The 16,721-nt window shown below is 38.3% G+C and overlaps 1 protein-coding gene across 1 annotated transcript in view; it reads left to right on the top strand.

Moving 5' to 3' along the window:
• LOC117986997 (tachykinin-like peptides receptor 86C) overlaps nt 1-14,507 on the top strand; it is a 44,618-nt gene extending 30,111 nt beyond the window's left edge. The window contains exons 8-12 of the mRNA XM_069502235.1: nt 9,688-9,884; nt 11,544-11,668; nt 13,256-13,270; nt 13,656-13,793; nt 14,385-14,507. Coding sequence (XP_069358336.1) covers nt 9,688-9,884; nt 11,544-11,668; nt 13,256-13,270; nt 13,656-13,793; nt 14,385-14,410 — 501 coding nt within the window. The 3' untranslated portion in view covers nt 14,411-14,507. The remainder of the gene's footprint in view (nt 1-9,687; nt 9,885-11,543; nt 11,669-13,255; nt 13,271-13,655; nt 13,794-14,384) is intronic.
• Nucleotides 14,508-16,721: the final 2,214 nt, after the last annotated feature.

Raw genomic sequence — 16,721 nt, 5'->3', positions numbered from 1 at the left:
AACAGAATCGGCCCCATTGTTTACGAACCATCAATAGATATATAAAGTTATTTTATATTGCGTTCTCGTAATAATGTTTACGGACTTATAAGTTTTGCAAGTACATAAAATGAAAATATAATTCTTTACATCAGAGTTAATTCATTCAAACGTCCACATTCCCAATATAGTTAGTTCAGCAATAGCGCATCACTAGAGGTCAAGTCAAAATAAAGTCACGTGATCAGTATCGCCATATTTGTTATCTTTTTGGATCAATCATAAATTGGAATGCAGCTGTATAGGTGTAGTATGCATATTTCGATTCGTTCCTCGAAAAGGCAAAGGTCGTAGATCATGCAGCCTGGTGAATCGTAGATGACTTAAAATATTTTAATTGTGATATAATTTTTTGTAAAATTAAAAAAAAATTACTAAACAGCACATTAAAAAAAAAATCTGAAAAAATATATATTTGCGCAAAAAATTATGCGCGGGAATCGTAATAAAAAAATTAATCTTTTACTCTTGAAAGTTAAACGTTTTTAAAACACGACAATTAACAATAATAAATTAGTACCACCTTTTAATGGTGATTTTGTTGCTGCTTTGTTTTTATTTCTGTTTCAGCAAGAATCTGTAATGATGATCAAGATGTAAATGCGGTACAATTTAAAGATCATAGTTTGATAAAGAGATTGATGTCATACAAGAAACAAAATTTATAAGCTATTGAAATATGCAGAAGATATTACTTATAGCAAAATGTGCCATGTTATTGCCAGGACGTTGTGGATAATATGATGACGATCACGATAAGACAATGAGACTATTAGTTTGCGGCCATCAGGTTGGTGAGCGGGCCACCATGGCGTAAATGATATAATTAATTAAGATGATGATTAAGATGATGATTAAAATGATGATTAAGATGATAAGAGAATGAGACTATTAAGTTTGCGACCATAGGCTAGTGAGTGGGCTGCCATGGCGTAAATGATATAGTTAGTTAAAGATGACAATTAATAATAAGTGAGTATATCTCTTAAGTTACACTGCATTTACACATTTAAAGAACTCAGATACTGCTTAATTGTTTTTATTTTGTTCCTTTCAGGCATCATTGACGTAACGATCGTGGATATTTTACTGATGTCATGACGTTGTGGATATGATGACGATCACCATAAGAGAATGAGACTATTAGTTTGCGGCCATCAGGATGGTGAGCGGGCCACCATGGCGTAAATGATATAGTTAATTAAGATGATGATTAAGATGATGATTAAAATGATGATTAAAATAATGATTAAAATGATGATTAAGATGATAAGAGAATGAGACTATTAAGTTTGCGACCATAGGCTAGTGAGCGGGCTGCCATGGCGTAAATGATATGGTTAGTTAAAGATGACAATTAATAATAAGTGAGTATATCTCTTAAGTTACACTGCATTTACACATTTAAAGAACTCAGATACTGCTTAATTGTTTTTATTTTGTTCCTTTCAGGCATCATTGACGTAACGATCGTGGATATTTTACTGATGTCATGACGTTGTGGATATGATGACGATCACCATAAGAGAATGAGACTATTAGTTTGCGGCCATCAGGATGGTGAGCGGGCCACCATGGCGTAAATGATATAGTTAATTAAGATGATGATTAAAATAATGATTAAAATGATGATTAAGATGATAAGAGAATGAGACTATTAAGTTTGCGACCATAGGCTAGTGAGCGGGCTGCCATGGCGTAAATGATATAGTTAGTTAAAGATGACAATTAATAATAAGTGAGTATATCTCTTAAGTTACACTGCATTTACACATTTAAAGAACTCAGATACTGCTTAATTGTTTTTATTTTGTTCCTTTCAGGCATCATTGACGTAACGATCGTGGATATTTTACTGATGTCATGACGTTGTGGATATGATGACGATCACCATAAGAGAATGAGACTATTAGTTTGCGGCCATCAGGATGGTGAGCGGGCCACCATGGCGTAAATGATATAATTAATTAAGATGATGATTAAGATGATAAGAGAATGACCATAGGCTAGTGAGCGGGCTGTCATGGCGTAAATGATATAGTTAATTAAGGTGACAAGTAATAATAAGCATTATTGACGAACGATCATGGATGTTTTACTGATGTCATGACGTTGGGGATATGATGACGATCATAATAAGAGACTGAGACTATTAGTTTGCGGCCATTAGGCATCATTGACAATGATCATGAATATTAAACTGATGTCTATAATGTCTGTCTGATGTGTGAATGAGGACATTCTAAGAAAAGGATGGCCGAAACGAAATAATTGTTCGAATGTAACAATCATCCAAAGAAGTGGTTTGGTTTAAACAAAGATGGTGATTATGAGATTAAGATATAAGTATGAGTTTGATCAAATGAGAACCCCTGCCAAGAAAAGATGAAATTCTTCGAATGCAACAATCAACCAAAAAAGCGGTTTAGTTTAAGCAAAGGTGATGATTATGAGATTAAGATAAAACTATGAGTTTGATGGAATGAGAACCCTTGTCAAGAAAAGATGAAATACTTCGAATGCAACAATCAACCAAAGAAATAGTTTGGTTTAAGTAATTATGTTTAGGTGATTATGAAATTAATATAAATTTTGATAAAATAAGAAACCCTCACCAAGATGAAATTTTTCGAATTCAACCAAAGAAGTGGTTTGATTAATGAAAAGTTAGTGATCATGAAATCAAGATAAAACTATGAGTTTGATAGAATGAGAATCTCTTTCAATTGAGCCTGAATGTCTGAGGACAGACATGAAGTCAGAATGGCCGATTGTTAGCGACATTGCTTTGCCTACAGTTGAATTTAAAAAAAGAATTATGAGTAGAGGTAAAAAATGGCGGCAATAAGAGCGGGAGCTATTGATTTGAAGCAGGGAAAATTAGAATTTATAATTATGTCTTGAAGAAGTTAATAGTTTAGAACTAAGATTGAAGTTTATTAAGTATTGTCTAAATGGAATAAAGTCAGTTCCTATAAGTTGAGGATATTTTTATTATACATATATACAATTACAGCACAAGCACAGCATTAAAAAGAAAAAAAATCAACTTAAAACTTCTAGCTTCTTTCTTTTAAACAAAACAAACAATAAACAAAAATTTCAACATGAAACGTTAACCTTATCCTAACTTATAATTAAATTACAATCACAGCACCATTTTTGGCATGTTAATTAGAAAAAAAAATCAAATGAAATTTTTGCATTTAAAACAAACGGCAAACGCAAATCGTTTTATTTTATAATTTCATAGACTCAAATATGATTTCTCGAGTTCTCGAGTTTTCTCGAGCTTGATTTCCCGGGAACAAAGCCCAACGATTTCCCGGGAATTCTCGAGCCAATGAACCCTAATTGCCAGCCGCCCGGGTTTAGCTGAAAATGGTTGGCTTTTCCGATCGTGTAGTATTTAGGTCTATTCTAAATAATTTTAAATACACATCAAAAATTGCGAACCGGCAGGAATCGAACCCGCGTCTCCTGGGATCGCGCCCGACGCTCTAACCACTAAGCTACAACCCGCTTACTGCCAGTGACGAAATTTGTATGTGTATGCTCCATCAGTACTGAAGCGACTGTTTCTGCCATCTAGTAGCGACATCTTTTTGCAGTTGTCTGCCGGTTCGCAATTTTTGATGTGTATTTAAAATTATTTAGAAATTTCCTTCAAGTGTAGGTGAAACACTATAAAAATTATAAAAATTTAGGTCTATTGTTAGGCTGTTTGGGGTTCCGTTCCCAAAAGGGTGCCAACGGGGGTCCCGTATTACTAAGCCACGTATTACTAAGCCTTCGCTGTCCATCCGCCTGTCTGCCTGACAGCGGGCTGTGTCTCGTGAACCGTAATAGGTAGAGGGAAAAAAAAAAAGTGTTATTTATTGTACCATGGTGCGGAACAATCCTGTGTGAGTCCGACTCACACTTGACCGATTTTTTTAGTGAAAGTGCACGTAGCGCTTGCAGAGCGAACGAATCAATCCATACTAATATTATAAATGCGAAAGTGTGTCTGTCTGTCTGTCTGCTAGCTTTTCACGGCCCAACTGTTCAACCGATTTTAATGAAATTTGGTACAGTAACTTATAAAAGACAAAGGAAAAAAAAGGAGTACCTAATATTATACTCGTAGCCCAAAATATTTAAATCCGAAGTCATAGTGCCCAGCATATTATTCCGTACTAGCTGATGCCCGCGACTTCGTCCGCGTGGATTTAGGTTTTTTAAAATCCCGTGGGAACTCTTTAATTTTCCGGCATCAAAAGTAGCCTATGTCCTTCCCCGGGATGAAAGCTATCTCTATACCAAATTTCATCAAAATCGGTAAAATGGATGGGCCGCGAAAAGCTAACAGACAGACAGACACACTTTCGCATTTATAATATTAGTATGGAAGTATGGATGAACTAGCGTTTGGCTGCAATCAGACCTGTTGGCAAGTGATGATGATTGATGCAGCCTAAGATGGAGTGCGCTTACCTAGAAGATGCCTGTTCACTCTTGACTTGAAGGTACCCATATTAAATTAGAATTGGAGTGGAGTTTCTTCTACGAATTTGCGCAGTACCAATGACACCCAATATTGCAACATTAGTTGCGTAATACAATAACAATTTATATCCCTTGCTAGACAAGCTTAGACACTAGACAATAACATGTTAGGACATCAGCTATGTAAGTTGATATACCTATTAGAGCCAGAGTATTGTGTATTAATATTAGACAGACATAAACGTACTAGGTATTAATCTTACTTTTTTTCTTTACTTCTGCCTCCTTTTTAGAGAAAGAGTCAGCGCGTGCCAAACCTTCCTTATTTTATACAAGCTGAAAGTTTCTCTGCGTATTGTCCCCAACACTGGGAGAGAAGTTTGTTTGGATCATGGTAGCTTTGGGAGATAACATGTAATAAAGGTGTAAAAAATCTTACGTCAAAGTATAAAGTCTAATTTTTTTATATTTCTTCGGAGTAGTATTTGAAATCACGTTTTATTTAGGATTTTGTAAAAAAACCAGCCAAGTGCGAGTCAGACTCGCGCAATGAGGGTTCCGCACTACAGTCGTATTTTTTCGACACTTTGGACGATAATTCAAAAACTATGATGTATAAAAATAAATAAAAATCTGTTTTAGAATGTACAGGTGAAGACCTTTCATATGATACCCCACTTGATATAGTCACTCACTTCGAAAGTTGAAAATACTAATTATTAGTTCATGACCACAATTTAATTTTTTTTGTGTGATCTAACCCTAAATTCGCGATTTTCAGATTTTTCCCCAAATGTCAGCTATAAGATCTACCTACCTGCCAAATTTCATGATTCTAGGTCAACGGGAAGTACCCTGTAGGTTTCTTGACAGACAGACAGACAGACAGACAGACACACAACAAAGTGATCCTATAAGGGTTCCGTTTTTTCCTTTTGAGGTACGGAACCCTAAAACAATGAACAATACAGTTCTATTTAATTATTTCTCGACTTTTCGACGTTTCCGGGAAAAATGAAGGAATACCTATTCATGATTGTAATCAAAAGAATAAAATAGAAACCATACTTAATAATTTTTGAAAGAATTTTCATTCAATTGGGCGCCTTGTCGATTTCTTCCAGGCAATTGGGCACTTGGTTTGACAAAAGCAAAAAATGTGTAGCGCGTAATTTTTAATGAAAATATTTTTTCTCCCTTACAGGATTTATTGTACCAAAATGGTAAAAAACCGGCCAAGTGAGAATCAGACTCGCGCACTGAGGGTTCCGTACCACAATCGTATTTTATCGACATTTTGCACGATAAATCAAAAACTACTTACTAGATCTCGTTCAAACCAATTTTCGGTGGAAGTTTGCATGGTAATGTACATCATATATGTTTTTTAGTTTTATCATTCTCTTATTTTAGAAGTTACAGGGGGGATACACATTTTACCACTTTGGAAGTGTCTCTCGCGCAAACTATTCAGTTTAGAAAAAAATTATATTAGAAACCTCAATATAATTTTTGAAGACCTATCCATAAATACTCCACACGTATTGGTTTGATGAAAAAAAATCTAAGTATGGGGAAACCTTTTTTTTCCGCGTGTAATTAGGTTTTAAAAAATCCCGTGGGAACTCTTTAATTTTCCGGGATAAAAAGTATGCCTAAGTAAGTAAGTAGCCTATGTCCCTCCCCGGGATGTAAGCTAACTCTGTACCAAATTTCATCAAAATCGGTTGAACTGTTGGGCCGTGAAAAGCTAGTAGACAGTCAGTCAGACAGACAGACAGATAGACAGAGAGACAGACAGACAGACACACTTTCGCATTTATAAAATTAGTATGGATTTGGTGCGAGGTAGCATTGTGTCCCGGAAATTGACATATAATAATAATAATAAAGTTTTTTATTAAAGGCAAAGAACCCAGTATACATATTATTCATAAAATAAAATATACCATTATATAAATTAAAATAAAATAAAGTAAAATGAACTACATGTACATACAAACTTATAAACTAACTGTGAATGTTAAAAAACTCTTCACAGGCGTCCTTGTCAACAAATATATTTCTATTTCTTATTACTATTGCGATGCACAGATAGCCAATATGTAAAAATATTGCTAGGCATTCCGTCACAAACCATCTGTAGAATACTGTTCTGAGATGCCCGGAGTCTCTCCCAGAAGGCAGCCACTCTTTTCCTCATTACCGCATAAAAGTCAGGCAATCTCGATTCGGCAAACATACCCGAGGCACTACAGTATCTAGGCAAACCCATCAATATGCGAAAAGCATCATTATACTGCACGCGCAATGCCGTTTAGGACTTTTGGAGAAAATTTGTCCAAAGTTGGCAAGTGTAGAAACACTGGCAATACGCGTTAAACAGTACAATCTTGACGGATTTGCTGCATTTGCCAAATCTTCGAGCTAACATGTTACAGCGTATCGAGAGTGCCCTCCTTTCTCTCTCAATATCACAGTCATCCTTCAGGTGCTCAGTAAGAATCATCTCATATCCTATACTTTTTATTCTCTTATGTATAACTGAAAGTGAATGAAACGAAAGGAAACCTAAATAAAGGCAATAAACCCGACTCAGATTTTAGAATTCCAAAATAACTTTTCTGAAGAGAATAAATATGTGACTCCACCTCCCGACAGTAAATCGCAAACTGTAAGCGAAATGTATACCTAAGTACGCGACTGGTCGAGATGGCAATCGGGGTAGGGACGCTCCCCACACCCGCACAGCCCCCGCGCTAATCCTGTACGGGAGAGCGCGTTGGTGACGTGCGGGTGTGCGGCGCGTCCCCGCGCCTCATACCCCGTTTGCTATCTCGACCTGTCGAGTTCTTATGGTAGGCGCGTTGGGAGGGATAATTTATTTGTAATCAGATTCCTAGAGACGAGTTCTCAGTGAGAGGAAATAGGCAATCTTTCACATTTATACGTTTTTTTTACTGTAGCGGAGTGGTTCCTGCGTTCTATTTTTTTTGTCGATATTGTACATAACTCGGATCGAGTAAATGAGTAAATTCCCATCGGTCGGGAAGTATTTCCTCACTAGCTGACGCCCGCGACTTCGTCCGCGTGGATTTAGGGTTTTAACAATCCTGCGGGAACTCTTTAGTTTTTCGGGATAAACAGTAGCTTATGTCACTCCCCAGATCTTTGACTATACCCATGCAAAAAATAGAGAAACTAAAACTAAAAATAATTGTATGCAAAGGTGGCCTTATTGCTCACGTCACGTCAATCCGTTACTCCGTTGTGACGTGATTGAAGGAGAAACCAACAAACAAACACACTTTCGCATTTATAATAATATGGGTACTGATTTACTTTCTAGTCCAATCAAATCCAATCTATCAGCATGTTTGCGTCCACTGCTGGACATAGGCCTTTCCAAGAGCGCGCCACAAGTTAGCCCTTGACTGCAATCTCACCTGGTGGTAAGTGATAAGTCAGACTAAGATGGAAGCGGGCTAACCTGGAAGGGGTACGGCAATTTTTATTAAACGCATGCCCCTTTTGTTTCTACACGGCATCGTACCGGAACGCTAAAACGCTTGGCGGCACGGCTTTGCAGGTAGAGTGGTAACTAGCCACGGCCAAAGCCTCTCCCACCCGACAAAAGTTGAAGTCTGATTGCTTTATGTATAAATTAATCGACTATTTGTGGCCGTCTAGACACTTTCAGTTTCATATTCACATCCCACATATTATTATTTCAGCCGGGTATAAATTCACAGCCGATAAAAAACCTTTTGAAGGTTATGTACCTACTCGATGGAAACTTGAGAGTGGGTAATTTACAGGGTTGTAAAATATGAGTGGCGGAAAAGCTATGCCGCTATATTGGCGACCGAAAATCATTATATTTTTCACACCACTCGCTTGACAATGCATTATTACAGACCTGTTAACTAATATGAATGTATAAAGATAAAGTACGTCATAGCATTCAGTGACTTAGCCGGGTTGTGCGGGTTGTAATGTTGTACTCGTACTGAAATCCCGTCAAAGAAATTTTAAGTAAGTGCCTAAGTGTAACTCTTAGTAAAGAATTATTACTTTTTATATCGATGAATCCCGTATACTATAATTACGCCGGAGGATATAATGTGATTTGAATTTAAACATATCACTCATCCGAAGAAAATGCTGTTCCTTCCAAAGAGGATTTTGGTTCATCAAAATATTGTTGTTTCGCTTCGACGTATAATGGCGTGACTCTCACTCGCGTGATTTGAATTTCGCTATTGCCTATTTCATTTTGATGAATGATGGCGTCCCTTTTACTCGCCAGAAGCCCAAACCACAGAGTAAAGACTAAAGATTATTGAAAATTACCTCCAAAACTTGTTAATTATGTATTTTAGCGTTTAAACTACCGTGAGTGATTTCCATTATAAATACGATCTGTCCCGGCTTACTCACGTGTGTAGTCGACGTTAGCCCGACTAGTTTCGAACCCATCCGGGGTCCTTTTTCAAGGGAGTCCGTCCGCGCACGCGCCGCGGTTTTGACTGCGGGACGCACGTGCCGCTGCCCGTAGAGCCCGTTGTGAGGGTGGCTGGGGTGGGGGGGGGGAGACAGCTGCCGATCGTCTCCCGACAGTTCCTGCTGTTCTTCATCACTGGAACCGTCACCGAAATCCAGGCACGCGGAGCTAATGGTGTCCCGTCCCACGACTCCCACGACGTCAAAACCGCGGCGCGTGCGCGGACGGACTCCCTTGAAAAAGGACCCCGGATGGGTTCGAAACTAGTCGGGCTGACGTCGACTACACACGTGAGTAAGCCGGGACAGATCGTATTTATAATTATGTATTTACCTAACTTGAAATCACAATGTCGAGTGAAGTCGATGGTGGCAGCAGTAATTTGACTCCGGAAACTATTAAAATTTTTACTCCAAGTGTAATAAACAATTTGCTCCCAGAAAATTCTAAAAACAGAGTAGTATTTAAGCATACGAAGATTTTGATTGTATTGTTTCGCGAGGTATGAAAAGTAGGGTATTGAACGCGGGGGTAATGCTTTATTCTTCTTGGGCCGAATCATATCAAGTTGATTTTAGAAATTAGGTCGTGAAAAGGTAATAGACATGGAGACTAACAGACGATAGCCAAACACTAATCATTTTTTATTTTGCCAGGTGGTGAAGATGTTCATCCTTGTCATAGTCATCTTTGGCATCTGCTGGCTGCCCTACCAATTGTACTTCGTCTACACGCACTTCCATCCGTCTATCATGTACATGAAGTATATCCAGCACATCTATCTGGCGTTTTACTGGCTAGCCATGGCCAACGCAATGGTCAACCCTATTATTTACTACTGGATGAATGCCAAGTAAGTATGATAACTAAATAATAATAGCAACTAGTCTTTAATCTGTATTTATATAATATATACTTAATTAATTTTTTCATAGTGTTTAACCTACACTTCACTTTCACTTCACTTCACTTCACTTTTACTTTTCACTTTCACTTTGTATTTATATGCGTGTAAAGGGGGTGGATAATACGTTGACGGGTGACAGAAGTGAGCGGAAGAAGAAGACAATATGTTGTGCCGACCCTACGTAGCGTGGGATAAAGTAAGGAAAAGAAATCTTTAATCTGTATCTATATATTTTTCTGACATTGTGTTCTTACTAAAATTTATGAATTACTTTTTAATAGTTGAATTACATTTATTTTTTCAAATAATAATTTTTAAATTATCATTTTTATCTTTTTCTTATTTTATTGATCGGGCGCACTTTCGGTACTTTCTTCATACAAACGTAGGAGGGTAATTACCACATTATTTGATATTGTACGCTCAAAACTAAGTATTATATCGGTTTGTCTTGCCATTATCTAGGTTTACTGATATATAAAACATTGAAAAAACATTGTTTTTAAATTTTTAAAGTTGCGATCCTCAAAATATTCCTAGTGTTAAACACTAAATTTATGACAACTTTCAGTGCTTCAGGGCCTAAGGAAAGCTTACTCAATTCATCTCTCCCTTGGAGACATTCAGAAAACGGGAAGCGATATGTAATGCGTCCCGGCGGGATATTTATGCTTGATATAGGTACGGGACATCCCGAGATATACGATACGTGTGGCAACACTAGCTTTTATTTGACAATATGTCAAGATATACAAACTCGCTCTATATACAGTGCTTTGGGCGCAAGTATTTAAACAAACAGCACTACAGCTCTCTTTCAATTTGTATGGCAAACTAAAGTTTCTAAAACCAACCAGTTAGAGTATAGAAGTTCTATCAAAAGCGCTGTTGATATTCCCTCCATTTTGAGTATTTGTTTTAAAAGCTTGTGATTCCTAGCGTGGAGCTAGTTAATTCCCATCGGCCCCCGCTTTCCTACTCCAGTTGCATTAGCCTCACAACCCACTACATCCTTTTGCTTTACTCCTTACTATAGGGATCTGGAGGCCGATCACATTAGGGGACTAGCAGGAAAAATTACTCAGATGGGGGCCAACGCGAACTCAAACTACAAGCCTAAGTAGTATAAAAACAAAGTCACTTCCCGCAGTCTGTCCCTCTGTACCTACGTATACGTGGTTTTCATCAATCATCATCATCATCATTATCATATCAACCCATCGCCGGCTCATTACAGAGCATAGGTCTCCTCTCAGAGTGAGAAGGGTTTGGCCATAGTCTGCGCCATACGCATAGTCATACGCAGGCCATGTGCGGATTGGTAGACTTCACACACTTTTGAGAACATTATGGAGAACTCTCAGGCATGTAGGTTCCCTCACGATGTTTTCCTTCACCATTAAAGCAAGTGATATTCAATTATTTAAAACGCACATAACTCCGAAAGGTTAGAAATGCGTGCCCGGGATCGAACCTCCGATCTCCAATTAGAAGGCGGTCGTCGTAACCACTAGGCTATCACAGCTTGACGGTTTTTATCAATAGATAGTGATTGAAGAGGAAGGTTTATACGTATAATTTACTCGAAAACTCTTTGCACGACAGGTTCAGGTCCTACTTCCGGACAGCGATCCTGTGCAGGTGGAGGGTGACATGGTGCCGCAGGAAAAGGCCGCCACCGGAGTCACCCCCCGAATATGTCTCCCAGACGGGCAGCAGATCCCGATCAGGTTTTTACTCGTTAACGTAATTATTGTTTGATGTGATACCTAATAATTTCTTTGTAACAGTTTATTGTTCTCCAGACCAAATTTCAGATACGGCAGCAATACTTGACTAGATTAGCCCACTAGCATGTGTGATGTTCCTTGATATCAAGTTGTTGTTCGAATGACTTTATCATTGACAGAGTGTAATAATTAGAGCGCTCGTGAATAACCATTGGTCTTATTCCTACTCTCATGAAATAGAAATAGATCAATGAACTCCACAGGATTGAAAAATACAATAAGGTATGAATTCTTATTGAGATAAATCTAACATTCATCTAGAGTTTCAGAACTCCAATTATTTACAAGGGTCAGATTTTAATTTCCTTTTCGAGGGGACTGAAAAATACAATTAGGTATTGAATTCTCATAACTAAGTTATCTAAATTCAGTTTTGTCTAGTACCCATTTAATCAATTCAGAACTCCAATTATTTTCAAGGATTTTCATTTTCTTAGCTTATCACGTAGGATTAACGAAAATCAGTAAAGAAAATTGGGTATTCCGTGGCCATGCATCAATGTTCTTGAGTTGAATTGTAATATATAAAAGGTTCTTTGGACTGAGCATATCGGGTACTAATTGGTATCGAAGGGCGCAATTGGACACATACAGTACGCGACCGAAAGTAACGTAAATCGACCTTTAGAAGGAGATAGCAATTTTGTAGAGCATCTCTCTGTCGTTGAGACCGACAAAAAAAGTTATATAAGTATGAGTGACAGAGACAACGCTCTACAAAGCCGGAATGTCACTCTAAAGGCCGGTGTACATTACTTTCGGCAGGCAGAGCACGGCAGAGCAGATTTTATAATGTACCAGCTTACGCCCGCGACTTCGTCCGCGTTGACTAACCAAATTTCAAACCCCCAATTTTACCCCCGTGGGGGTTGAATTTTTAAATATCTTTTCTTAGCGGATGCTGAAAATACGTAGTGCCCGAATAAAGCCAGTCGAATAACAGTTTACATTAAAAATCGATGACTTCAAATATAAAACTTGCCACTAAGTCCAGCGGTTCTTAACCTTTTTGGCTGGCGACCCAAACTATAAACATATTATTTGAAATCCACGACCTATGCCTTATTTACCTTCCATCTCTATATATAAAAATGAATCACTGAATGTGTTGCTGATCGCAAATCTCGAGAACAGCTGAACCGATTTCGCTAATTCTTTTTTTATAATATTCCTTGAATATTAAAAAAAATACGGAGAGATTTTTTTAAAAAATCCTGAAAAAGAATCGACTGTTAGGCGGTAGGTACGAAGTTCGCTGGGCTAGCTAGTTGATAATAAAATAATAGGATTGATTTGAGCAAATAAAGATTAATTTGATTTGATTAAAAGCCCGTAGTTCATTTCTCACAAATTCTGTCAGGATGTCAGCGATTACGGCGCTCACAACATCATTTGGAGAATTCCCGCAACCCATCCCAATACCATCCCGAGCCGACCCGATTATGGGTCGCGACCCGAGGTTCAGAAACGCTGCACCAAACCAACGCGGCAGCCAAGCACACACGTTCTATAACAATCTTGCGGCAGTGTACGCATCCACAGGTCTTCTTTCTTTCTTCTCTCTGGGCTGGTTTCCGCATTTAAACGTTTCCGTCTTCCGCCGTCCGCCGAAGTCTTTACTCCAGCCACCCAAATTCGCTCCAGAAGCCGAGGTTAGCGAACTCAAATGGCGCTCGCGTTGTTCTGTCATGTCCGTGCACTCTAGGAGCACGTGCGTCGGAGTTTCATCGACCTCCATGCAAGCTCTACACAGAGGACTGGCGGTGACACATACAACGTAAAGGTGTTTGGTTAATGGCTATGCCCTATTATGAGCCCCACCATTTTCCTAAGTTTACCTCTGTCCAGGCGAAGTAGTTTGTTAGTTTGTCGTTGGTCTATGTTAGGGGAAGCTTACTTACTTTTATACTCACTAAAGGGTCCACAGGTGCCGCGGAGCTCAAAAGTTCAAGAGGAAATGCAGCAGTCGCATGGCCGCGCTGGTCGTGTCAGACGCTCGCCCCGCAGTCGCAGAGACCGTCTTTGCCTGCTAGCTGTCCTCGGTGCCCGCACCGGACCTACGATGGTAACACGTCATACTTACCCCTTTTTGGTTTGGCGGTATCCGCTTCCATCTTAGACTGCATCATCAATTACCACAAGCTGAGATCGCAGTCAAGGGCTTATTTGTATTTGATTAAGAAAAACAAAAAAAACCATTTCTAATCGGTCTCGCAATGAGCTTTTTAGGGTTCCGTAGTAACAAGGAACCCTTATAGTTTCGCCCTGTCCATCCGCCTGTCCGTCCGTCCGTCCGTCCTCGGTTAATCTAAGAGACTATTAGTGCTATTAGTGCTAGAATTGTGTAATTTGGCATGGGTATAAACCACGAAATAAGCTTAAAATCATTAGTTTTTAATATTTGTTGATATAGCGGCAATAGAAATACACATTCTTTGAAAATTTCAACGCTCTACCTTTTACGATTTATGAGTTACAGCTTACAGCCCGTGACAGATAGACGGACAGACGGATGTACAGACGGACAATGGAGCCTTAGTGATAGTGTTCCGGTGGTAGTTGGTACCCTTCGAGTACAGAACCTTAAAAATTAATGATAAAATAATTTTATAATAAAAGGATTAAGTACCTAACTGATATTTTTGTTTTGTTGCAGCTTTCATCCATGGGCGAAAAGTGTAAATTTCTACAGCGGTCTACATAATAATATTGTAACATCGACCATATTATTGCTTTACCATTCTAGGCTGAATGTCGTTTGCACAACTTAAAGTAGAAGGTCCATTTTCGCTTGCGAAGTAGGTACCTATATAATATTTTTATAAAAGTCTGATAGCCTTACTTACAAAAATTTTGATTTACATAGGTACTGGAAGTTGTTAACAAAAATGATAAAGCAATTTTATGGTCGACTTGTAGATAGGTATGTATAAACAGAAGATAATTAATTATAGTTAGGTTTTGTCTAATTCAATTGTTTTGGTCAAATTTTTTATTATAGAAATAAAATCAATCTCGTAGGTACTTAAAGTTATGTTATTTATATTGTTTTGTTTTAAAAGACGTTCAAATTCAAATTAACTAAGTAGGTAGGTAATTGTAAGAATTTAGATTTAAGTAGATGTGAATATTTTATGTGAAAAATATAAACATTTGAATGCTCAAAAATATGGACTCGGCTCAATTATTTTATCAAATTAAGTAGGTATCAATTATTATTAATTTAGAATCAGATGCCATCGAGCACTCTATGATTTATAAAAGTTAAGAGGTAACTGTTCACAATATCAGACGGTTGGGACCATAGAGCAGAAACAAAGAGGAGATGTTGTATTAAGATTTCCCTATGAAATATCGAGTGACATTTTGCGGGGTGAGGGGTTGTGGAACGCCGCCCACTTCTCAATTTTCCATCTGCGGGTTAGTAGCAAAACTACTCGCTTAGCGACCTAACATCGATATATTGATGTCACTACATAGTTCAGCTATCTCACACTAGATGTCAATAAGTGTAGAAATTACGTATAAAATTACTTACAAATGAAATGTGATACCATTCATAGCATCAGAACGTCTGTCTGAATAACTTTGACACGATAAAACACAACACTTCATCCTTTTGTTCTTAAAAACGCGAAAACACACCGATAATACGAGTCTCAATATATGTGAACCTGACGAACGCAGACAGCATACTAACTAAGGCCCCGCCCACAGTGATGACGTCAGGACCTAGTTGAAAATCACAGTGCACAGTTGCTTAGGCCAACTCCTCTTTGTTTCTGCTCTATGGTTGGGACTTAGGCTGACCGCACTTTGGATGCGTTGTACGAATTTGATTCGTGGGTCGTGCGTCCACGTACGAACACGCTCGAGCAATCCCGATGTTCCGAGTAGGTACCTAGTATGGGAGCGCGCAGACTGTGTGCGAGATCGTATGTATTTATATACCTACGTGCATGTACCTAGTTTCGACGACCGAAAACAATCCGAACTTGTTGGTATTTTTAAATACTTACTTACCTAAACTTTCATAGGGTTACATAAATAATGGATGCAGAAAAATTGGTTACCAACTTGTTTAACAGAGACAAAATGTTTGTGGGATCAAAGAAGACATTTTTTTTAATTTATAGACTAGCGCTTGGCTGCAATAACACCTGGTAGCATGTGATAATGCAGCCTAAGATGGAGTGCGCTTGCCTAGAAGATGCCTATTCACTCTTGAATTGAAGGTACCCATATAAAAAATTGGAGGGCAAACTGATGCTAGAAGGGCGTTCCATATCCTAGCGGTTCGAATTAGAAATGAGAAGGCAAATTGTTTCGTACGTAATTATCTTGAAGATACATAGTATTATTTATTCATCACGCACCAAAGAGGACTTCACGAAGACGATAATATATCCGAGAAATTGTGGGGTATGGCGTACTGCCTATTTGAAGAAAAAAAACCGGCCAAGTGCGAGTCAGGCTCACGCAACGATGGTTCCGTACTACAGTCGTATTTTTTCAACATTTTGCACGACAAAAATAAATAAAAATTTGTTTTAGAATGCACAGGTGAAGCCCTTTCATTCGATACCCCACTTGATATAGTTATCTTACTTCGAAAACTTAAACTACCTACTAATTTTTAGTAAGTAGTTTAAATTTTTTTTGTGTTATGTTACCACAAATTCACGGGTTTCAAAATTTTTCCCTAATGTCTGCTATAAGACCTACCTACCTACCTGCCAAATTTCATGATTCTAGGTCAACGGGAAGTAGGTACCCTGTAGGTTTCTCGACAGACCGACAGATAGACAGACAGACAGACACCAAAGTGATCCTATAAGGGTTCCGTTTTTCCTTTTGAGGTACGGAACCCTAAAAACGTGTTCAGCGTGCGCAATCAATTATTCATACGACCATTAGATACATACATTTTCGTACGAATACAACACAAATTCGCACCCATTAGCTCAATGTAGGTACCCGTTAAAGTCAAATG

The sequence above is a fragment of the Maniola hyperantus genome, chromosome 12 (genome assembly GCF_902806685.2).
Source record: "Maniola hyperantus chromosome 12, iAphHyp1.2, whole genome shotgun sequence".
Taxonomy (NCBI): domain Eukaryota; kingdom Metazoa; phylum Arthropoda; class Insecta; order Lepidoptera; family Nymphalidae; genus Maniola; species Maniola hyperantus.
This window is presented reverse-complemented; position numbering and strand designations above follow the sequence as displayed.